We start from the raw sequence: 20382 nt of genomic DNA, 5'->3' as shown, positions 1-20382 counted from the left end.
TTCAGGCATAATATTCGTAACATTTAACTTCAAAGATGTGTCCCCCCCACCTACAGAGCCCCTGTAGTGCCTTGGCAAAGCAATGGGAGTTGTGAACCCGGAATTCCCTGCTTATGATCTTCTTACCCCTCTTCCATGAACTCAGTTACGGGGTTTTGACGGGGCCACCTCTGCTGCAGAGCAATGCTGACATTCCCCAGAGCTGCTCCAAAAAGTGGACATGAAGTGCTTGGGCATTCTAAACCGCTATATACAATTATTAGACTCCAATATTCTGCACAGAAATATTAGCAGTTCCAGACAGGAAATTAATTTCTTCTTTTCATTTCCCACAATAAAGTAGCCAGATGCACTAGGTGTGCTTTGGCATACGTAAGTCTGACATTCGCTTCTAAAGAATGGTGGGGATGAGGTAAAAGGCTGGGAAACATCTTCCCCATTGTTTGCTAGACAAGCTCATTGGGTGTAAGTTAGCCAGTTCCATTATAATCAATGGGAATTTCCCCATTGACTTTAATGGGAAACAGATTGTTTCATCCATATTTCTTATTTGCAATTACTTTCAGAGATTTTCCAGGGGAGAAAATAAATAATTGTATCAAACTGGGTTAGTGAAATTATAACGGATGAAAAGGTCACGTGCCTTCAGTCTTGGAAAGTTTCCAGCAAAGTTTCAAATTGTTAAGGAACTCCAAACATCATAGAATGCCTATGCCAAAACAGGCCAGTTTAGGATATGACATTTGAAATTACATGTATTCAAAACTGATAGTTCATAGAGATTTGGATCCTTCCTAATTTTTGTAAATAATTTCTTTAATTATATACCCGGCTTTCCAATCCCTACTTTTTGTTGTTAGAATGACAAATTCTGTTTACAAATTATATGTTTTCATTTTAAATATAGTATACTCTTCTGCCCATACATGCCATGTTTCTTATTTAATCTGATTCACTGGCTCATTGTTCTAAAATAATAGAAGAGTCTCCTTCCCATACAAGAAACCACAAGAATGATGGGACTGAAACTGCCTTGGTCACACTGGTCGATGATTCCCGGCAGGCTAGGGACAAAGGTGAGAGCTGTTTCCTAGTTCTGCTGGATCTCTCAGCGGCCTTTGACACCATCAACCAAAACATCCTTCTGGACCGTCTAGAGGGGCTGGTAGCTGGGGGCACTGTTATACAGTGGTTCCGCTCCTTTCTCCTGGGCCCTGTCCAGAAAGTGGTGTTGGGGGATGAGTGTTCAGACCCTTGGGCTCTCACTTGTGGGGTGCCTCAGGGTTCCGTCCTCTCCCCCATGCTTTTTAATATCTATATGAAGCCACTGGGAGAGATAATCAGGGGGTTTGGGCTGGGTGTTCATCAGTATGCAGATGACACCCAGCTCTACCTCGCCTTTAAATCAGAACCAGTGAAGGCAGTGAATGTCCTGTGGGTGGCTGGAGGATGGATGGCGGCTAACAGATTGAGGTTGAATCCTGACAAGACAGAAGTACTGTTTTGGGGGGAACAGGGGGAGCAGGTGTGGGGGACTTCCTGGTCCTGAATGGGGTAACCGTGCCCCTGAAGGACCAGGTGCACCACCGGGGAGTCGTTTTGGACTCACAGCTGTCCATGGAGGCGCAGGTTAATTCTGTGTCCAGGGCAGCTGCTTACCAGCTCCATCTGGTATGCAGGCTGAGACCCTCCTTGCCCGCAGACTGTCTCGCCAGAGTGTTGCATGCTCTAGTTATCTCCCGCTTGGACTACTGCAATGCGCTCTATGTGGGGCTACCTTTGAAGGTGACTTGGAAACTGCAATTAATCCAGAATGCGGCAGCTAGACTGGTGACTGGGAGTGGCTGCTGGGACCATATAACACCAGTTCTGAGAGATCTGCATTGGCTCCCAGTATGTTTCCGAGCACAATTCAAAGTGTTGGTGCTGACCTTTAAAGCCCTAAACAGCCTCGGTCTTGTATACCTGAAGGAGCGTCTCCATCCCCATCATTCAGCCAGGACACTGAGATCCAGCACCGAGGGCCTTCTGGCGGTTCCCTCATTGCCCGCCCTGTGGAACGCCCTCCCATCAGATGTCAAGGAAATAAGCAGCTATCCTATTTTTTAAAGACATCTGAAGGCAGCCCTGTTTAGGGAAGTTTTTAATATTTAATGCTGTATTGTATTTAACACTCAATTGGGAGCCGCCCAGAGTGGCTGGGGAAACTCTGCCAGATGGGTGGGGTATAAATAATAAATTATTATATATTATTATATCCCGGTTTGTGTGTGTGGTAGCTTCTGATTGGGATCATACAGATTTTGTGAAACATCACCTGGTTTTGTTAAATTGTGACAAATGAACCATTGCAATAGTGAAAATCATCACGCTTCCCCCACGCCCCAGTCATGGAAGCACCAGTTCATCCTGATTTTTATATTTTGTAAGGGGAGCACTCTTTCTATCTCCCAGCATGATGATCCGGGTAGCTATTTGAGAGTCTCCCTTGGAGACACGCCAAAGCCTGAGCCTATGCATCTTCCGGAAATGTGCAACCCATTAAAAATAATATATCAACTTGAGGTTGGGTAGTTAGTGCACGGACTGTGGGACTCACTCCCACGAGGAGGCAGTGATGGCTACCAACTTGGATGACTTTAAAAGAGGATGAGAAAATTTGTGGGGGGAGAAGTCTATTGAAGGCCACGGGGGTTATGCTCTGCCTTCCACAGCCCGAGGCAGCAAATGCTTCCGAATGCCAGTTGCTGGAAACCACAGGAGGGGTGCCTTGTCTTGCGCTGGAGTCCTGCTTGCTGGTTTCCCCCACAGGCATCTGCTTGGCTATAAGAATAACGATGATCATGATAATAATTTTATTATTTATACCTGCCCCCCAATCTGGCTGGGTTTCCCCGGCAACTCTGGGTGGCTGCTGTGATGCTGGACCAGAAGGGCCAGGGGGCTGAGGCAGCTGGCTCGTCTTATGTCCTTATGCAGATGCACAGAGCACTAGAACTACTCTATACACGTCTGGCCCAGGAGCTAGTGGCATTCATAGAACACAAAGGCGGGGGTGGGCGGACGCTTTCCCTGTGAAAACCTGTTCTTAGGATGTGCCAGACCAGGAGGGCGCATGGGAGTGTGGAGGAGCCCTTTTGGTCGGGGTGTGGCGAGTGCAGAGGGAAGAGTCAAGGACCATCAGTATAATATTCAGGGCACGATCCAGGTTCTCACGTAGCTGCATTGTTTTATACTTTCCGGATATCCCATGATCATCTTATAAATCAAGCAGGGACTTTCTTTTTGTTTTCTAAGGTATCTCTTATCGATAAAGGAAAAAATCGCGCGAGCAAAGGGGGGGAGGGCGCCGGGAGGCCAGGCCGGGTCCCCCTCCGTGTCTCTCCGGGTGGGTCTCCGCTGTCTGTCTCTCTCCCTCCCTCCCTCCTCGTGTCGCGATGACTTCAGCCGCTCGACCCCCCCCCCCGCCGCCTTGTGGGCGCGCCCATTGGCGTCTCCTCCTCCTCCTCTCTGGGCCGCCCTGGCCGCGTGTTGCAGGAAGTGCTGGTGGGGCGCCGGGCGCCGCAGCCTCTCAGCTGATCGCGGAGCGGAAGCGCCTCCCAGCTTGGACGGCGCCGGACTTTGCCTGGGGCAGCGCGCCGCGGAGCAGCAGCCCGGACTTGGTTCTGGGACCATCTCGCTGCTTTCGGGCCATGGAAGAGAAGCCGAGCGCGCCTCTTTCCTTCCCGCGGGGCCCCCGGCTCAGCCCCTGACAAAGGCAGCCCTTAGCCGGAGACTCGCGCGCCCGGCGCATCGCCCTCGATTCTTCTCCGCGGAAGGCAGGAAAAAGACATATATATAGATTTTAAAGGAGATTCCTCCCCGCCATCGAAAGAGAGGAGGCGAAAGGAAGGAAGGGGGAAGTCCTGCCGCGGCTCCCCCTTCGCCGGCAGACTGCGATGAGCGCATCTTGGGGGGCGTCGGCATGGCATCCTTCAAGCCCTTCGGCCAGGCTGGGCCGAGAGAAGACGAGGAGGACGGAGGCGACTTGGACCGATCTCTCCAGCAGATGCTCCGGGCGATAGTGGAGGAGAGGAACCGCGTCAACATCCGCCAGGAGATCAGCGGGCTGGGTGAGTGAGTGGCCGGGGGGGGGGCTTCCCGGGGAGGAAGAGGAGGGCCGACACCCCCGCCAGGGCAGCTCTCTGCCCCGATGCGCCTCCGTAGCGCGGCGTGGTGCTGCTGCTGCTGCTGAAACAGAATCAACGCAGCGCGTAGCTTTGGCTGGCCTTTGCCCCCTTTTCAGACTGGAAGAGACAGACCAACAGGGCCAAAGGCAACCCGGTAGCCACAGAAACCTGGCAGCGGACCCTTCTTCGTGCCATGGAGATAAAGGGAGGAGGGGGGGTTCATATGTTGCGTTTCTCTGAGCGGACGAGGCTGCTGTCAAAGGCACAGAACCAAGACATTGCTCTCTCTTTCTTGTTATAACAGTGGCAGCCCAGTTTTTGGGTACTTTATAGATCCGTATCTTTTAGAGTGTGAACCAGATGCAAAAGAGGCCTACTTAATTTCTAAGAAGAAGACATGCCAGTTCCCAGGTCTGTTTGGAAACAGGCTCCTGTGATCTGCAAATCCTTCCGCCAGATTCCTGATAAGATTGAGCTCTTTGTCAATATTTAGTGGGGAAGGAAATGTACTCTGCACTTGCTCAAGGACGCATTGGTTCCTGTCCCTCCTTCATATGTTTCAAGGGTTAAAATATGCCAGAGGTGGGCCCAGGAGCATATAAACCCCACAAGAGAATACAAGACTCCTTGTACTCCCCCCCCCAAAAAGATTTTTATTTACCTAAACAAGAAAAAGGTAATTTTAGGAGATAGTTTCATGACAAACTGCCCCTCCCCTCATGTTCACTTCAGGGATTCCTGCTAAGTTGATAAGCAGATGCTGAAAGCAGGGTGGGAATTTGTGTCTGCTGGTGATCTGTGAATATAACAGTGGCAAGCATGTCTTATTCTGTTAGCTAGCCCACATCACATGCTCTTATGTAGGCAATCTTGAGGTATGAGAAACAGCATGCTAAGCAGTTCTTAGAAACACTCTGCCTGTCAAAATATGGTTACTAGGCCCCAAAATCCACATGTTTGGGGTTTCTGTATATTGCTTCAATGTATAGTTGATGCCTGTTGCTCCCTTAACAATGCCAAAAACCGCAATGGAGCAGTACATGACTATCTTGAGGTTGCTTGTCTAGATTTGACAAAGTTTGTCTTATCTTCCGGTTGTTAAATTGATCAGGAGACTGTTGTAAGTGGCCACTACTCCAACTGCTTGTGGCAAAAGAGAACTGTCTCCCCACAGAGAGGCCTTTGAAGCGGTAAGAGAGTCTGGGTTCTGTTTTCCCTTCAGTCTGTGTTTGCATCATGAAAGGCTAGCAGAGATATGCCTGTCTGAGCTATTAAACGTTTTTGTTGGGCTATTTACTAGTCTGAGATAGATGGTGGGAGAAGACAGCTAGATAGCAGGAAAGGGATGGAGAGTGTGCATTTCTGGGGGCTCACTGGAAAGCACTGCAGCATCATAGTTTAATTGAAATCCACATGGCTTGGTTCTCCGTCTTTCCCCACCTCTTTTACTTACACACTTGCTCAGATAGCCAGCATAGAGCCTTTTCTTCATTGTCTCTCTTATCTCTGACTCATGGCTGTAATTTATGGTGCATGGATCCTATTGTCAGAACAGGAGCCACAGGAGCATTTTGCATGTGCGGACTCTGCCTAACAGCTGAGATCTCACATCACATGGAAACAGTCCATAGCCATCTGTGAGGGAATTTGATAAAGCAGCATTGATTTTATTGCTCTGGGAGAAAACAAACTGGAAAACAAAACTGAAGCTTTATGCTGAGAGAATAAAGCTGGCTGTGTACTTCTGTATCTAGAAAGCCATGCAAACAAGAGTATCTTTTTCTCTCCCCACATCCCGCTCCCCCCAAAAGAAATTGGACCTTGACTGCTTCCTGTGTTGATCCAACACCTGCTGTGTGTTCTGAGGTCTATGTCTGGATAGGATCTGGCCTAATCTCTGTGTAAATAGGTTAAGAGCTTTAAAAGTAATCTGTTTTCTGTTGCTTCTAATATCCTTTGAAGATGTTGGTCAAAACTTCTAACAGGTTTGCCTTGCTTACACTCCTAGGAATACATTCCTGTAGAACAGCTGAGTTATTTTGTCCTCCCTCCCCCCCCAATCCTAAAATTTATTTGGGGGCACAGCAGGGTTTCCCTTTCCCAGTGAAAACATCAGTTCTATGGGGCTCTCAAGGTTCACAGAAGGTCAAGATGAGGTCCAACAGCCCCACGTGAAAGAAGTCGACACCCTAGGGCACTTTCTAAAATCCTCCATAGCGTTCAAGGGCTCTGGGGCACAGGCATGTGGGTTCCTCAGTAGAATAGTTGGTGTGGAAAGTGTTCCCTGAAGGTTGAAAGTGTGGAAAAGCAATTTATGGTGGATGTTTCTGCAATGAACTTTTATTTGAATCAAGTGAGTGACTTTTCTGTAATGAAAACAATTTTTTTTTTCCTTCCAGTAGCACCTTAAAGACCAACTAAGTTAGTTCTTGGTATGAGCTTTCGTGTGCATGCACACTTCTTCAGATACACTGAAACAGAAGTTGCCAGATCCTTCTATATAGTGAGAAGGTGGGGAGGGGTATTACTCAGAAGGGTGGTGGGAATGGGTGATTGGCAGATAGCTGTGATGAGCCTGTTGACGACTCTTAATGACTGCAATAGGTCTTACAGGAAAAAGCAAGGGGTGAGAAGGTGAAAAATGGTTTTGTCATGTATAATGAGATAAGAATCCAATGTCTTTGTTCAGACCAGGTCTCTCCATGGTTTTAAGTTTGGTAATGAGTTGCAATTCAGCAGCTTCTCTTTCCAGTCTATTTCTGAAATTCCTTTGTAGTAATACAGCTACTTTGAGATCTTGTATAGAATGTCCTGGGAGATTGAAGTGTTCTCCTACTGGTTTCTCTGTCTTGTGATTCTTGATGTCCGATTTATGTCCGTTTATTCTTTGGCGATTTATGTCCGTTTATTCTTTGGCGTAAGGTTTGGCCTGTTTGTCCAATATAGAGAGCTGAAGGACACTGTTGGCATTTGATGGCATATACAATGTTAGACGATGAGCAATTAAATAGTCCCGAGATGGTATGTGTGATGTTGTTGGGGCCAGTAATGGTGTTGTCCGGGTGTATGTGGCAGCAAAGTTGGCATCTGGGTTTATTGCAGGCTCTGGTGCCAGTGTCCGTGTTACGTCTGGTTGTAGTATTATTGTGGGTTAGGAGTTGTTTAAGATTGGGTGGCTGTCTGTAGGCAATGAAAGGTCTTCCTCCCAGAGCTTGAGAAAGAGAACTGTCATTGTCCAGGAGAGGTTGTAGATCTCTGATGATGCGTTGTACTGTTTTAACTTGGGAGCTGTATGTGATGACGTTTTCTGTAACGTTGCCTTTTGGTTGTACTGCCATTGTAGCTGCTTTATTGCAACAAATTAGGCATTCAGAAATGGCCAGCCCCTAGCCAAGTTTAAGTGACTGGGAGTGGCTGCCGAGACCTCATAACACCGGTCCTGAAAGACCTACATTGGCTCCCAGTACGTTTCCAAGCACAATTCAGTGTTGGTGCTGACCTTTAAAGCCCTAAACAGCCTTGGCCTAGTACACCTGAAGGAGCGTCTCCACCCCCATCGTTCTGCCCGGACACTGAGGTCCAGCTCCGAGGGTCTTCTGGCGGTTCCCTCCCTGCGAGAAGTGAGGCTAAAGGTAACCAGGCAGAAGGCCTTCTCGGTAGTGGCACCTGCCCTGTGGAATGCTCTCCCATCAGATGTCAAGGAAATAAACAACCACCCGACTTTTAGAAGACACCTGAAGGCAGCCCTGTTTAGAGAAGTTTTTAATGCTTGATTCTATTTTTAATATTCTGTTGGGAGCCGCCCAGAGTGGCTGGGGTATAAATAAATTATTATTATTGTTGTTGTTGTTGTTGTTGTTGTTGTTATTAAAGTTGCATTCTGCCCTCTCTGTTTCTCTTTTGTGTGCTGCCACTACCTTGTGTCTGATGTGCCACCGTAGTGCCAAGATGTCTTGGACTGACCAGCAGTTCTTACACAGCACCTGAATTCTCTCCCAGTGTTTGATAATGCAGCAGTTCTCTGGTTATTGTCGGACTGAGTCATATGTTGTTGTTGGATGTGTGCGAAATCACAAGCTTATTAGATGGTTTGAGGCTCTTTTGTTTAGCTTTTCTTCCGACCTCCATCTCCATCTGAATCAGACCCTCCCTGCTCTGAGTGACTTCATAGTGTCTGTCAGGGTCTAAGTGAGCTACCTTTGGGTCCGTGCAAATAGAGGCTAAAGATTCTCTATGCTTGTTGTTCATACTAGGCACTTCTTTAGAAAACAGTAAGCTTGAGAAAATCTATACAGCCCAATCCATCTCTTTAGAAGCCTATTGTGAAATAACTGCCAAGGAAGGCAATGTGGGTAGCTTGGGATTCTGAATATAATACTGTTCTCTGTCAAAGTGACTTAGGTTATGTATTCATTTTTGCTCTTGCAGTTTTTCCAGTGCAAATATGTATGAACTTGCATGTGACCACATCTGTAAAATGTTTGCAGTCACAAGGTAAAATAATGAAGCTGTATCTTAAGTATAGGCCAGTCATCAGTTTTGACCAGTCCCTTTCACTTCAGGAATGTTGCCCGCTATTTACATCTTTGTTCCATGTACAATATATCTATTTTTCTATATGTTCAGTCTTATGTTTTTAATGTAGTACTGTAAATAAATCTAGCCAAGTTTTCATTTTCTCTTTATGTTAACACATAAAGAGTCATGTTGTATCTCCATTTCCAGCTATTTCAGCAATAAACTGCATGCTCCTGCCTACTGGAGCTGTTTATTTTTATTACATCAGGAGATCTGATCCTCAGTCTGTGACATCACATATAAGTGGGGTCATTGTAACAGTGGAAAAGTCTGTTAAAATATCAGATGTCCATATAGCATCATCTCACATAAGCAGGGCAATTTGTGTTCTGCTTTTAAAACAGAAAGGGAGAAATCCTGCACAGAGATTAAGCATATTTGCATAGGGCTAATTACTTTGCCTAATTTGTGGCCAAACTGCATGTCAGAGTTCAAAAACAAACATGCATACGCGGTTACTTTTATTTTTTAGGAAAAGCGGCTGGCGGGCCCTGAAAGTGCCATTAGCAGGGGCCCGATCTAGACTGGGAATATGGTGCTGGTTCAGTGACTCACCAGGCTCTGTTCCCTTCAGAATAAAAGTAGTGTGACCCTATTCTTTTTTTGCTGGTTATGAAAAGGGCAAAAAAACATGCACCTAAAAATGGGGCTTGCTGTGCATCTTTGTAATTTCCATGGAAAATTATTGGATGACCCTTGACAATGTGGGATGCAGTGAGGTACAAACTGGCTTCCCTCTTCTATCCAGACACCAAAGAGCAGGGGCTCCTGAGGCAGAGGCAGCAGATACCTTGATCTGCTATCCCTAATAGAAAAACCACGCGGAGTGCCTGCCTCGTCCTCTTCCTTTAATCTGTTTTGCCTGCTGCAAGAGTGGTTGATGTTTTTGGCAAATGTGCCAGATTTAGACAAAAGTGTGAGTCAGTGCCAGTCCAGTACCTATTGCAGTATACATGCCAAGCCCTGTGCTTTGGTGCGTGTGTCAGAAAAGTCTTGCTGGATCAGACCAGGGATCAACTGGGTGACCCCCACTCACGCTGGCCAGCTACGGCTCTTTGTCTCCAGTCTGTTGTTGGGTTGCCCTCCCCCCATGCCCAAGTGTGGATCGTGCCAACTTTGGCTGACAGAATCTGGCAACATCTGGATGGCCTCAGGTTCCCTGTCTCTAGTTTAGAGGGATATTTATTGCTGCCTCTGAACATGCAGCTTTTGTTTCACTATGATTATTGAAGGTGCACAAGACAACACATTTATGCTATATAAGTTGCACCAATGTTGTGTTACATGGGTCCCAAGAAACATATGAAAAGCACATTTCAATTAATATATCTAAGAATCTCAAAGAATAGAATGAAGTTAAATTATGTAGTTTTTTTCTTTTCATTTGTTGGGGGGGGCATGTGTTTTTGTAACTAATGTAACACACTAAACCATCATACATTTTAGTGTCCTAAGTTCATCTAATTTTGTTCCTAACGGAAAATTTATTGTCATTTCTCCAAATGAGAAACCAAAACTATCAATACAATAAAGGGCAATTAACCTAGACTCTGTTTTCTTGAGAGATTTTTAAAATGTACTTAGGGGGGGAAATTAGAGAAATTCTGAGTAATGCTTTGCTTATCATGCTTCTGGTTGTTTTATTCACGTGTAGAATATACCATTTTGAGAAACTTTTGCCAGATACTGAACTTTGGAAATTTAGAATGATATAGAACTTGGTAACTATATGTGAAAATGAAAAATGGGACAGTAGATTGACATGTTCATGGAATTCCCCTATTATCTTACAACAAATTACAAATGTGTTTTGGATAATGTTGGATTAAAATCCCAGCAATGGAAATAGAGAAAGTGTACAGTAGAGACTCTCTCTCTCTCTCTCTCTCTCTCTCTCTCTCTCTCTCTCTCTCTCTCCCCCTCAAGGTCTAGGGTGGGGAGGGCATCCTTGTGCTGGCCTTTGAACCCAGCAGGTGTAGCCATCCAGAAGGATGAGAAGGTGTCTCTGCTGACCTGGTGACTAACTTTGATGACTCCTGACTCAGGATGGCAAGGGTGGAAAAGAAGCAGCAGCAAAGCAGCATGCTACTGCGCATTAGAGTTTGAGGTGCAGTTTCCATGCACTCACCCGCCTGGAAATATTGCTTCTGAAGGCCCAGGGAAAGGGCCTGGTCTTAGAGAGTTCTCTAGGATGCATCAGAACACAGTGACCTCTTAAGAAAGCACCCTTGTGCCTCTCCAAATGGCAATACAGGATGGGGTTTTACAAGAGACAGCGAAGAATAGAGACTGTCTTTGGAAAAGAGAGCGAGAATACGTTGTTTTTCCTTGGTGAGTGGCTGCCAAGCCCAAGTCAGCTTTAAGGCTAAAAAAGCTCAAGGAGGGAGAGCAGGAGAAGCCCAGAAGTTTTCCATCAGCAGTTGGCACCTGGGCAGCAGGCTGAGCAGGTGTGCAAGTCTCCCTGGGCACAGTCTTCACCACTATTTGCGGATGGAGGGCCCTTCTGTTTCAATTGTTGCAATCCTTTATTTCTGTCTATCTATATATATAAGCATGTGCAAATGTGTGCCTTCTTTTTTCTTCTTGGCCAGCTAGAATTGGCCACCCACCTATTTCTTTGTCATCTGTGTCACACCTAGCATAGTAATCTGTGATTATCTCCATTAGATACTTCTCCAGTAGAAATGGTAATACGTAATTCATGCTTTGCATAATTCATGCCAGATTTGTAAAGGATTTATCCTTTTGCGTGAGACACTGTTACTTAACCTTAACTTCATCAAGAAAGTTGTGGGCTGTTTTTTGTGTGTGAGTTTGTGCAGAACACTCTGGGTGGGCGGCTTGCTTTCACTCAGAACACAATTTCCTTGCTAGGGCTGAGCCCTAGAATAAGTTGAGGTGGTGTCTGTCAGTATTGACTGGTCCTTGTAGCCAGAATTCATGCCTGTGGGCCAATGGGGAGGATTTCCAAGGGTTGTAGTTGGTAAACAGGCTTGAACCTTGCAAGGTTCAGTTGCAGAAAAATCAGAAGCACTGGCTCTTTAAGGAATAACAGCTCTTTAAGGAATAACAATCTATCTGAGTAATAATGTTTTGTGTCTGGAATTGACATATACTTCCTTGTTTGCCACATCATCCTTCCACATGAGGTTGGGTCCTTGTGAGTGGCAGCTTATTTTGGGCACACATACAACCTCAGTCCTGCCTAATTCAGATAATTGTTTTCCTTAGAAAGGCCTCCCTCCCTCAGTGAGGGTCAATTCCATTCTTTCCTTCTCAACAAGTGGGCCCTTCAACAAAATGTTGCAGTATCGATGACATGTAGGGCTGTTTTGAGCCCTAGGCAAGGTTAACAACTTGCACCTGCAAACCCCCCCCCCCATTGCTAAATTCAGTTTTCAAAAACAGATGTAGAAAAAAATGAAAACTACAAAACTTGAAATTGCTAAATTTATTTTAAATTGCAAGAATATATAATACAACAACCTTTAATTATCTTTCTGAAATGCAAAAGAAGACCCATATCTCACTTTCCATTCCTTTTCCTTTGCAAATTTCCCAACCAATTATTTCAAGTCGAGCCCTGATGCTTGGGCATGTTGAGTGGATATGGCTGCCAAGCCAACAACTAGTTTCTTCTGCAACATTGTTGAGCGTATGTAAGTTTTTATAAGTTTGAGCTTTGAGAAATTGCGTTCCCCACTTGCCACTGACATGGGAAGAAGTGTGAGAATGATCCTTAGAGCAACAGAAACATTAGGCACATTATCCAGGAGTTTTTATTGTAGTATGAAGAGAAGTTCTCCTTGTAGCTGCATAGACTTTGGAAGTCTTTGAACTATTGTTATAAGTTCACAGCACAGATCTTCAGCATCAATATTTTTGCAGTAGTGGTTTTTCCAAATTCTCACAGGCATTAAGTACATCTTCAGTAGATTATTTTTTTTGTTGATACTGTATATATCATACAGGTAGCCAAATAGGGAATTATAATGTTGTAACTTTTGGAATCTCTCTTCAACATAACCACTAATCTGCTCTATGGACTACCTATTTCAATTATACGTAAACAACAGTTCTAATGTATGAATTACTTCAAAACAGATAAAAGTAAAAGATTATCAGAAATTTATACGATATAGCCAAAACTAATCTGTATAAAACACCCTTTCCCTCAATGGAGAGTCCTGCTCCTCTCTTGAGTTCTGTACGCTCAGCAGCTGCCTAGTTGGCTCTGCTGAGCCTGTGGCAAAAGGATGTAGATAACACAAAAGTTAGCTCCAAAGGCAGGAATCCCTAATTCCAAGTGTTTGTCATCTGGAATATTTTAATAGTTCAATAGTTCACTTTGCAGCCGAGCCAATGGATTTGGCTGAGGGGAGGCGAGAGGAGACAAACTAAGTCACCCTACTTCTGGTGTGCATTTAACAGTGGATTTTGAGCATAGCCTCCCTGCCACTTGCAATAGAGGTATTGCAGGCTTGTTGTGCATTATTTTCTCAGACCGACCTGCAATCTGAGGATAAAAACAATGCATAGCTGTAGCCCATCTCTCAACCTGTGATGGGGCCCAGTATCTCTGGACAACACTGGAAGCTTGTTTTTTGGAGCCTGACCAGTGTATGAGCTGCACAGCAGGGCTTTCATAAGACACTCTTTCCTAACCTGCAGTTTGGGGGATAATGGACTGTCTTTGCTGTGAAAATTTGCATTGGCACTTACATTTTTAAACTTCTCCTGCTAAAGAAGAACTGAATTAGAGTAGTCTTGTCTTTGCTGCTGCCTTTTGGGCTTTGGGAGGGTGGATTTGCAGTTGCCCAATTGTTCCTATATTAAAATACAGGATTTCTTGAATCATTTTCTGTTCCAGCGGACATATAAAAATTGCTTTACACTGTGAATCAGGAAGTGACCTTTCCTGACATTGGTGCTTTCTTCATAATGTGTCTCTGCCCCCCTATTTCAATTGGCACCCCCCATCTGAGCCACTGAACATTCTGTACTTTTAAGTTACTTATGGGGCAGTTCCACCCCCCAGGTTTTTTCTGCAGTTTGTGGTATTCTGCACACTTCCTACTCACCCCTTTGTCTGCTGATGCCTCTCTCATGTATGAATGGTGTCCTTTGAGTTACGTAAGTGTGAGCCTGGTATACTCTTGGTATATGGAATTGATATGGGAGCTCTTCAATGTAGTCTGTTCCTATGTCAAACTTGTAATGGCTGAATCCAGAAAACACGTGGGACAAATGGATGGTGATATTTAAATCTCTTTTATTACTGTAATGAGGAATAAAAAAATAAAATGTTAAAGCTGGCAGCTCTTTCTATCAATGTGTAGCTACAGTTTTGTAAGCAAAAGCTACCGTGCACTTTCTTCAACATCCACAGTCAGACTTTGGTAACATGCGCATTTATGTAAATGTAATAGGCTTTAATTGATGAAAAAGCAGGTCACTAAAATTCTCTATTTGATTGTTGGACCTATTAATTTGTGTGTCAAATATATTTTTGATAACCGTTGAAAAACAACACTACTGTTGCATTTACTGAAACAGTGTTTGGATTTCTGAAACTGTACAAGGGCAGGGAGGGGTGATCTAGGTTAATTGGTGGCTGGCAGCCCGGGAAGAGGATTGTCTTGTCTGCTTTGTTTCTTAGTCTTGCAGCTTGCTGAAAAAGAAAAAGGAATGTGAGCAGGAAGTTAATAAAGGTTTCTGCTTGCTTGTCAATTCCCCTGGTGGCAGAATTGTGGCATAAAGGCATCCTATGCCTTGTTCCAGAGTTCTGACAGAAGGACATGATTTTAACTCACTCCCCTTGCTCAGCAGACTGGATGATGTCACCACAGGTCTTGGCTGCACATTGAGGTGTTGCCCTTAACATGCGCATCCTGCTGTTGCTCAGAGCTCTAACTGGCTGTATCCTAGTATCGGTTCTTTCTCTGTTGTATTTTTCCTCGATAGCATCAGCCAGTAGTGTCAGGCTCTGCATTCTTGTCTTTGATTTAAAGCGTAGCTTAGAAATATGCACAATTAGTCTCTCTCTCTCTCTCAGTCTCTCTCTCTCTCTCATATCCTCTGGCACCTATAGAAAAGGACCCTTCCTACCATAAGATTTGAGTGATATCCAGTGTTAGTCATGCAGTATGACTTAGTTGGATATCACACCCCTTGCTTTCAGTATGATAAGCCTTTAGGACACCACCTTCAGATCCCCACCCCCTACATAATCTGCACTTAGAGGAAGCAAACCCTGCACGCTGAGCTTAACAACAACAACATACCTCTTTAAATTCCTTATGGATGAATATTCAGCTGCCATTCACTTGGAAGTGTAGCTCTTATTTTTCAGATTGGTGTGCGTGTGTTTAATTACTGTCAGTTGTATACAGGAAGTCACAGAGGGGTGAGCAATCTGTTCTTAGTATTTAACTCCCATTTTATTAGTAAGGAGAACTTGTGGTTTGCTTCTTCTGCTTGTGTTAATTCCCCTTAAGGAAAACAAGAGCTAAAATTTGGGGTGAACTATTCAGAAGGCCAACACATCTCAGTGAGACGTAACCCTATAGCTCTTCATATGTTGCTTTCAGAGTTTACAATTGTTTAAATAGCGAACAGGCTTTTTAAAAAAAATATGAAACTACCTGACACAGCCAGACCTTTGATCTGCCCCATTGCCCATGGTAGTCCAAAGTCTCAGTCAGAGCCTGTCCCCCCCCCCCGCTCTTCCATAGTATCCTTTAACTAAGGATGCCAGGGGTTCTAAGCATGCGCTCTGCTTCTGTTTTGTTGTGCTGCCGTTAATGCAGGCATTCATGACGGTGCCATTTTTTGTGTGGGGACTCAGATCTCTTCCTGGCAGTAGAATGTGTTTTCTCTTCTATTAATGCAAGATGCCAGAGGTCCAAAGAAAAGCCCACATATAACTTTGGCTGCAGTTCAGTACTTTTTTAAAAAATGCAGTCAGTTCTGTGGTAGAACTCCCTGGGCTGCATTTGGAGGAACTCCAGAATTTAAATGATCATTATTTAGATCTCACTTCTATTATTAGTGATGGGAAAGTGCTGAGTGGGGCTTCCAGGGGTACCTTGTTTCAGAATTAGTAAGCCTCCATTGGGCTGCTGCCAAACCCCAGCAGGCAGGTCCGCTTTAGAGGAATTGATTTAAGGGGACTGCAGAGCATTTGCAAATCCAGTTGAAGGGCATGACAGCTTTGGGTGCTCAACAGCTCTGAAGATCAATAACGGAGCCAGCAACTGAAATGTGCAAGATCGGTCATAAACATGTTCTTCTAGATGCTTTGTAAGAATATGTTTCAACACAGCAGCAGTATTCAGATGGAATATGAAACCATGGGTTAGTACTGTTAAGAACTACGCTAGCAGTGCCTGGGCTCCCCTGCTCCCCATTCACCAGTTCTCCTCCAGCAATAGCCGTGAAGATGGGATGGAAAGCACCTGCTTCCGTTACGATGTGCTGTGGTTTAGTGTGGCACCTGAACTCTGAATTGTGGTTAATCTAAACTATGGTTTGTAGAAATGAGCCACCTTCATTAACTGCAGTTGGAAGTTGGTTTGCTTTCACTACCCATACTTAAGATTAACCACTTTTGTGGTGTCTTAAGGTTATGTGAAGCACAGATTCATAGAGCTGGTAAACAATGGTGTGAGTTTTCCAGAAAAAAATCATTGACCTAAATTGACCACCTTGATATATCCTATAAAAGTGCAGTTTATAAATATTTCCAGTGCATTTTTTTCTGGGGATACTCAAGGATATGCAGGACTGGCACCTCCCCCCCCCAAGAAAAGCACTGAGTATTTCAATAAATAAACACATACAGTACCTAAATAATAAAGTTGGTGAAGTGAACCATGTTAATTTTGTGTGCTGTGTAAATATCTTGAAATGTTTTCCCAATAGTGAAAAGTTTTTGAACTGTAATGATTAATTGGGGGCTGAATCAGTAAAATACACTTCATGTAGCTTAAATGTCACAAAATAATGAATACAATTCAAAGCTTTGCCTGGAATTTTTTTTGCTGAAATACTTTTATGCTCTTGAAAATTTCAAACAGTGTAAGCAATGTCTTAAATGTCTTAAGATATTGAAGGTATTTAACACACTAATTTTATATTTCCTCAATATTTATGCTTTTGCACCTATTATATATACAGCCAAAATGCATCTTAAAAACTTGACTGGTATGCCCAATCTGCGGGCAAGAGGGTATCTGGGTCACTCTGGTTCTTTTCTGTTGCCACTTACCTTTTGCAACAGGGTTCTTCTGCTGGCCTTTGAGCAATGAATTTCTAGTGCCACCATCCTCGCCTCTTTAAACTAACAAGTATTCCCAAGGCACTTGCCCTGTCAGGGCATGGCATGGCAGAGACAATAATGGCTTTCATGATTTGACAGAGAAAAGTGATCTAGAGTGGCTGCAATTTTGTCAAGGTGATTGCTTCAGCTCTGTACGTATCCATAACTCTCTATGCTGCAATGCTTTGTCTACTGGCTAGCTTTTAGATGCTTTCATCTTCCTAAACCCTGTTTGCTGGTCTGCTTCTTAGCCACCATCGGAGATGGTTCCCCTTCCCCTTTCAATGCGCATGCAGTTTGTTAAAACAGGAAGTGAGTATTAAAACGCATTGCTAAGAAAAGTCTAAAATTAATTTTCCCGAATAGAAACTAGACATTTTCCCGATCAGAACAACAGAAACTCAACCATCTTGGTATGACATATCCTCTTTTTGTGCAAAAGTGTCACTGACAGTGACCACTATGGCAAGGGGGGGGGGCATTCTGTGTCATGCTTTCTGCTCTGCCACACTTTTGCCAGAGGGGACCATTGCCAATGGAACCCAAGCAGGAGCCCTAACACGTTCTCTGCATCTGACAAAAATTAACTTGGCATTTTGAAAACATGGTGTTTACAAAGCAAAACAACAGCCCCTTTTGCTCAGGAGTTCCCAGTCTAGATTTTAGATTGGGAAGGGCATAAGTCAAGGAAGGAGAGAAGTGGCAGTTGTACGTACAGCTAATCCATTTTTTGTTGTTCTGGAATAAGATTCTGTGTGATCAAGAAGTATCTGTTCAATGAGTTACTATGACTTTATTCAATTGTATTAATTGTTTTGACGAGTTTGTTGCTGCTGTTTGCTTTGTATTTTTAAAAAAATACTATTATGATTACTCTGAGCCACTCTGAGCTCAACATTTGTCACTGGAAAAGCAGAATGCAAATATTAAATTAACTCAACATACATAGGGTTAGTTTCAGTTGAAGATCAGTATAAATCCTTTTGATTTTACTATTGGCCTATTATGAGGTAGAAGGTGAAGCCTATTTCTGGTGTGTCTGTAACTGCTTGCTCTGCAAGATCTATGAATATGTTTTTAGATTACTCCTATCCTCTCTTGTTCATCTAACAATTAGGTAAAGGTAAAGGGACCCCTGACCATTAGGTCCAGTCGGGGCCAACTCTGGGGTTGTGGCGCTCATCTCGCTTTATTGGCCGAGGGAGCCGGCGTACAGCTTCCGGGTCATGTGGCCAGCACGACTAAGCCGCTCCTGGCGAACCAGAGCAGCGCATGGAAACACCGTTTACCTTCCCGCCGGAGCGGTAGCTACCGTATTTATCTACTTGCACTTTGACGTGCTTTCAAACTGCTAGGTTGGCAGAAGCAGGGACCGAGCAATGGGAGCTCACCCCGTCGCGGGGATTTGAACCGCCGACCTTCTGATCTGCAAGTCCTAGGCTCTGTGGTTTAACCCACAGCGCCACCCGCATCTCAATGTCATCTAACTATTAGATTCTAGCAATTCGTTTTGACAGTTGAGCCTCTTGGTAATCTACTGAGATTTGTGTAAAGTGCTCATTTGAGAATGGAGCAGATGCTGGAAGGCGTTGAAATAATGGGGATTTTCACACACACACACACACACACACACACACACACACACACGGCCCTGGGAGTCCTCATAAGGGAGCTGTGCCTGGAGGAAGAACTGTGAGGGAAGAGACTTCATCAGGCAAGGCCTCCTTCCACCTGCCTTGCTCCACCCGCCAGTCTCTGCTTCTCAATTTGTATTGTATTATTTTATGCACTGTGGCTTGGCGTTGTTTTATTGATTGTAGTTTAGAAATTATTTAGAGTGGGTTTCTGTTTTAATTTTTATATGCTGATATGTAATATTATTTCATACTATTCTAATGATTGTTGAATGTTATTTTATTTGATGTAGGTTGCTTATTTTAAAGTTACGTTTTATTATGACATTTTTGTATTGCATTAGATTATTATAAGGTGTACATTCTTTGTTTCTTCAGCTTCTGTTCTTGGGTATTGTAAGATAGAAAGACGGTATACAGATTAAAAGTGATGATGATGATGATGATGAGCAGGCAGTGGCAATTAAAGAGAACTGGAAACAGTTTGAAGAAGAGAGAGTTCTGATCACCGCATCTCAAGACAGACAGTGTAGACCTATGACTATGATTCTATGACACAGAGGGTTTTCTCCTTCAGAATACTGGAATTCATGGTCATCTGATTAGCCAGCTTGGCAGGAAGTTCAGGACAGACAAAAGGAATAGCCTCAGTTTATGAATTTCTATGCCGCAAACAGCAGTTCTCAACCTGTGGGTCCCCAGATGTTGTTGGACTACAACTCCCATCATTCCTGAGCTCTGGCCTTGCTAGCTAGGGGTGATGGGAGTTGTAGTTCAGCATCATCTGGGGACCCACAGGTTGAGAAAGACTGCTTAAGAAGATGACTAGGTTTGATGGCTTTAAAGGGAAATTCATTAGACAAGTCTGTCATTGACTATTAGCTGTGTTTGATGGTGGCTGTATGCAGCTTCCAGGGATGATATGCCACTCAATTTCACTTGCCAGGGGGAAGAGCAACAGGCCCCCTTCTGCCCTTCCCAGAGGCATTTGGTGGGTCACTGTGGGAAAGGGGCATCCTGAGCTAGAGGGAGCTTCGGTCCAGCCCAGCAGGGCTCTTTTTATATTTTTATTTTCTTATCATTTTTATTGTATGTATTTAAATGGCTATCATGCCCCATCTGGCAAACAGCTGTCTAAAACAAAAAGATGTGAGCTATAACTGGAGAAAAATAGTTCTGGAGGGTTGACGTGACCTCTGCTGGAAGTGTGTAGAATTTTAGATTATGGAAGAAGGGATTACTGCCACCTTTCTCACTTTCAGTTCTGGCCTAGTTTTCCCTTGTGTCTGGGTTGTATTGCCTCAGGCCAAGGTAGTGTAGAATGGTTTTTAAAGTCATTTTTGTAAAATAATTATGATCAAACTAGATATTGTCTGTTCTAACTGGAATGACAATCTTTCTCCCCACCCCCCACCCCAGTCAAGCAGTTTAGGATCCAAAATACAGCTTGTAGATCCAGTGGTTCCCCCCTGCTTTCTCTTTCTTTCTTTCTTATGTTTACATCCAAACCCTACATGAATATATTAAAAGCCAAAACCACAATATAAAACCTAAAACAAAACAAACAATGCCTTATATTTTTATCATGGATACAGTCCAAATGGCAGCAGGAACTAATTAAGTGCATAGACCTCCCGCCTCCCGCCCAAAGGTCTGGCTATTCAGATGATGATATTGGGGG

The 20382-nt window shown here is 44.1% G+C and overlaps 1 protein-coding gene across 2 annotated transcripts in view; it reads left to right on the top strand.

The window, feature by feature from the left end:
• Window positions 1–3522: 3522 nt before the first annotated feature.
• Window positions 3523–20382, top strand: part of KIAA0930 — a 54276-nt gene continuing 37416 nt past the window's right edge. Inside the window, exon 1 of one of the 2 annotated variants that reach the window (XM_083615869.1) lies at window positions 3523–4112. In XM_083615869.1, coding sequence (XP_083471995.1) covers window positions 3965–4112 — 148 coding nt within the window. In that variant the 5' untranslated portion in view covers window positions 3523–3964. The remainder of the gene's footprint in view (window positions 4113–20382) is intronic. The other variant, XM_083615870.1, reaches the window with a different exon arrangement.

The sequence above is a fragment of the Podarcis filfolensis genome (genome assembly GCF_964270895.1).
Source record: "Podarcis filfolensis genome assembly, chromosome: 5".
NCBI lineage: Eukaryota > Metazoa > Chordata > Lepidosauria > Squamata > Lacertidae > Podarcis > Podarcis filfolensis.
The sequence above is the reverse complement of the archived record's forward strand: the minus strand, read 5'-3'. Positions and strand labels throughout refer to the sequence as shown.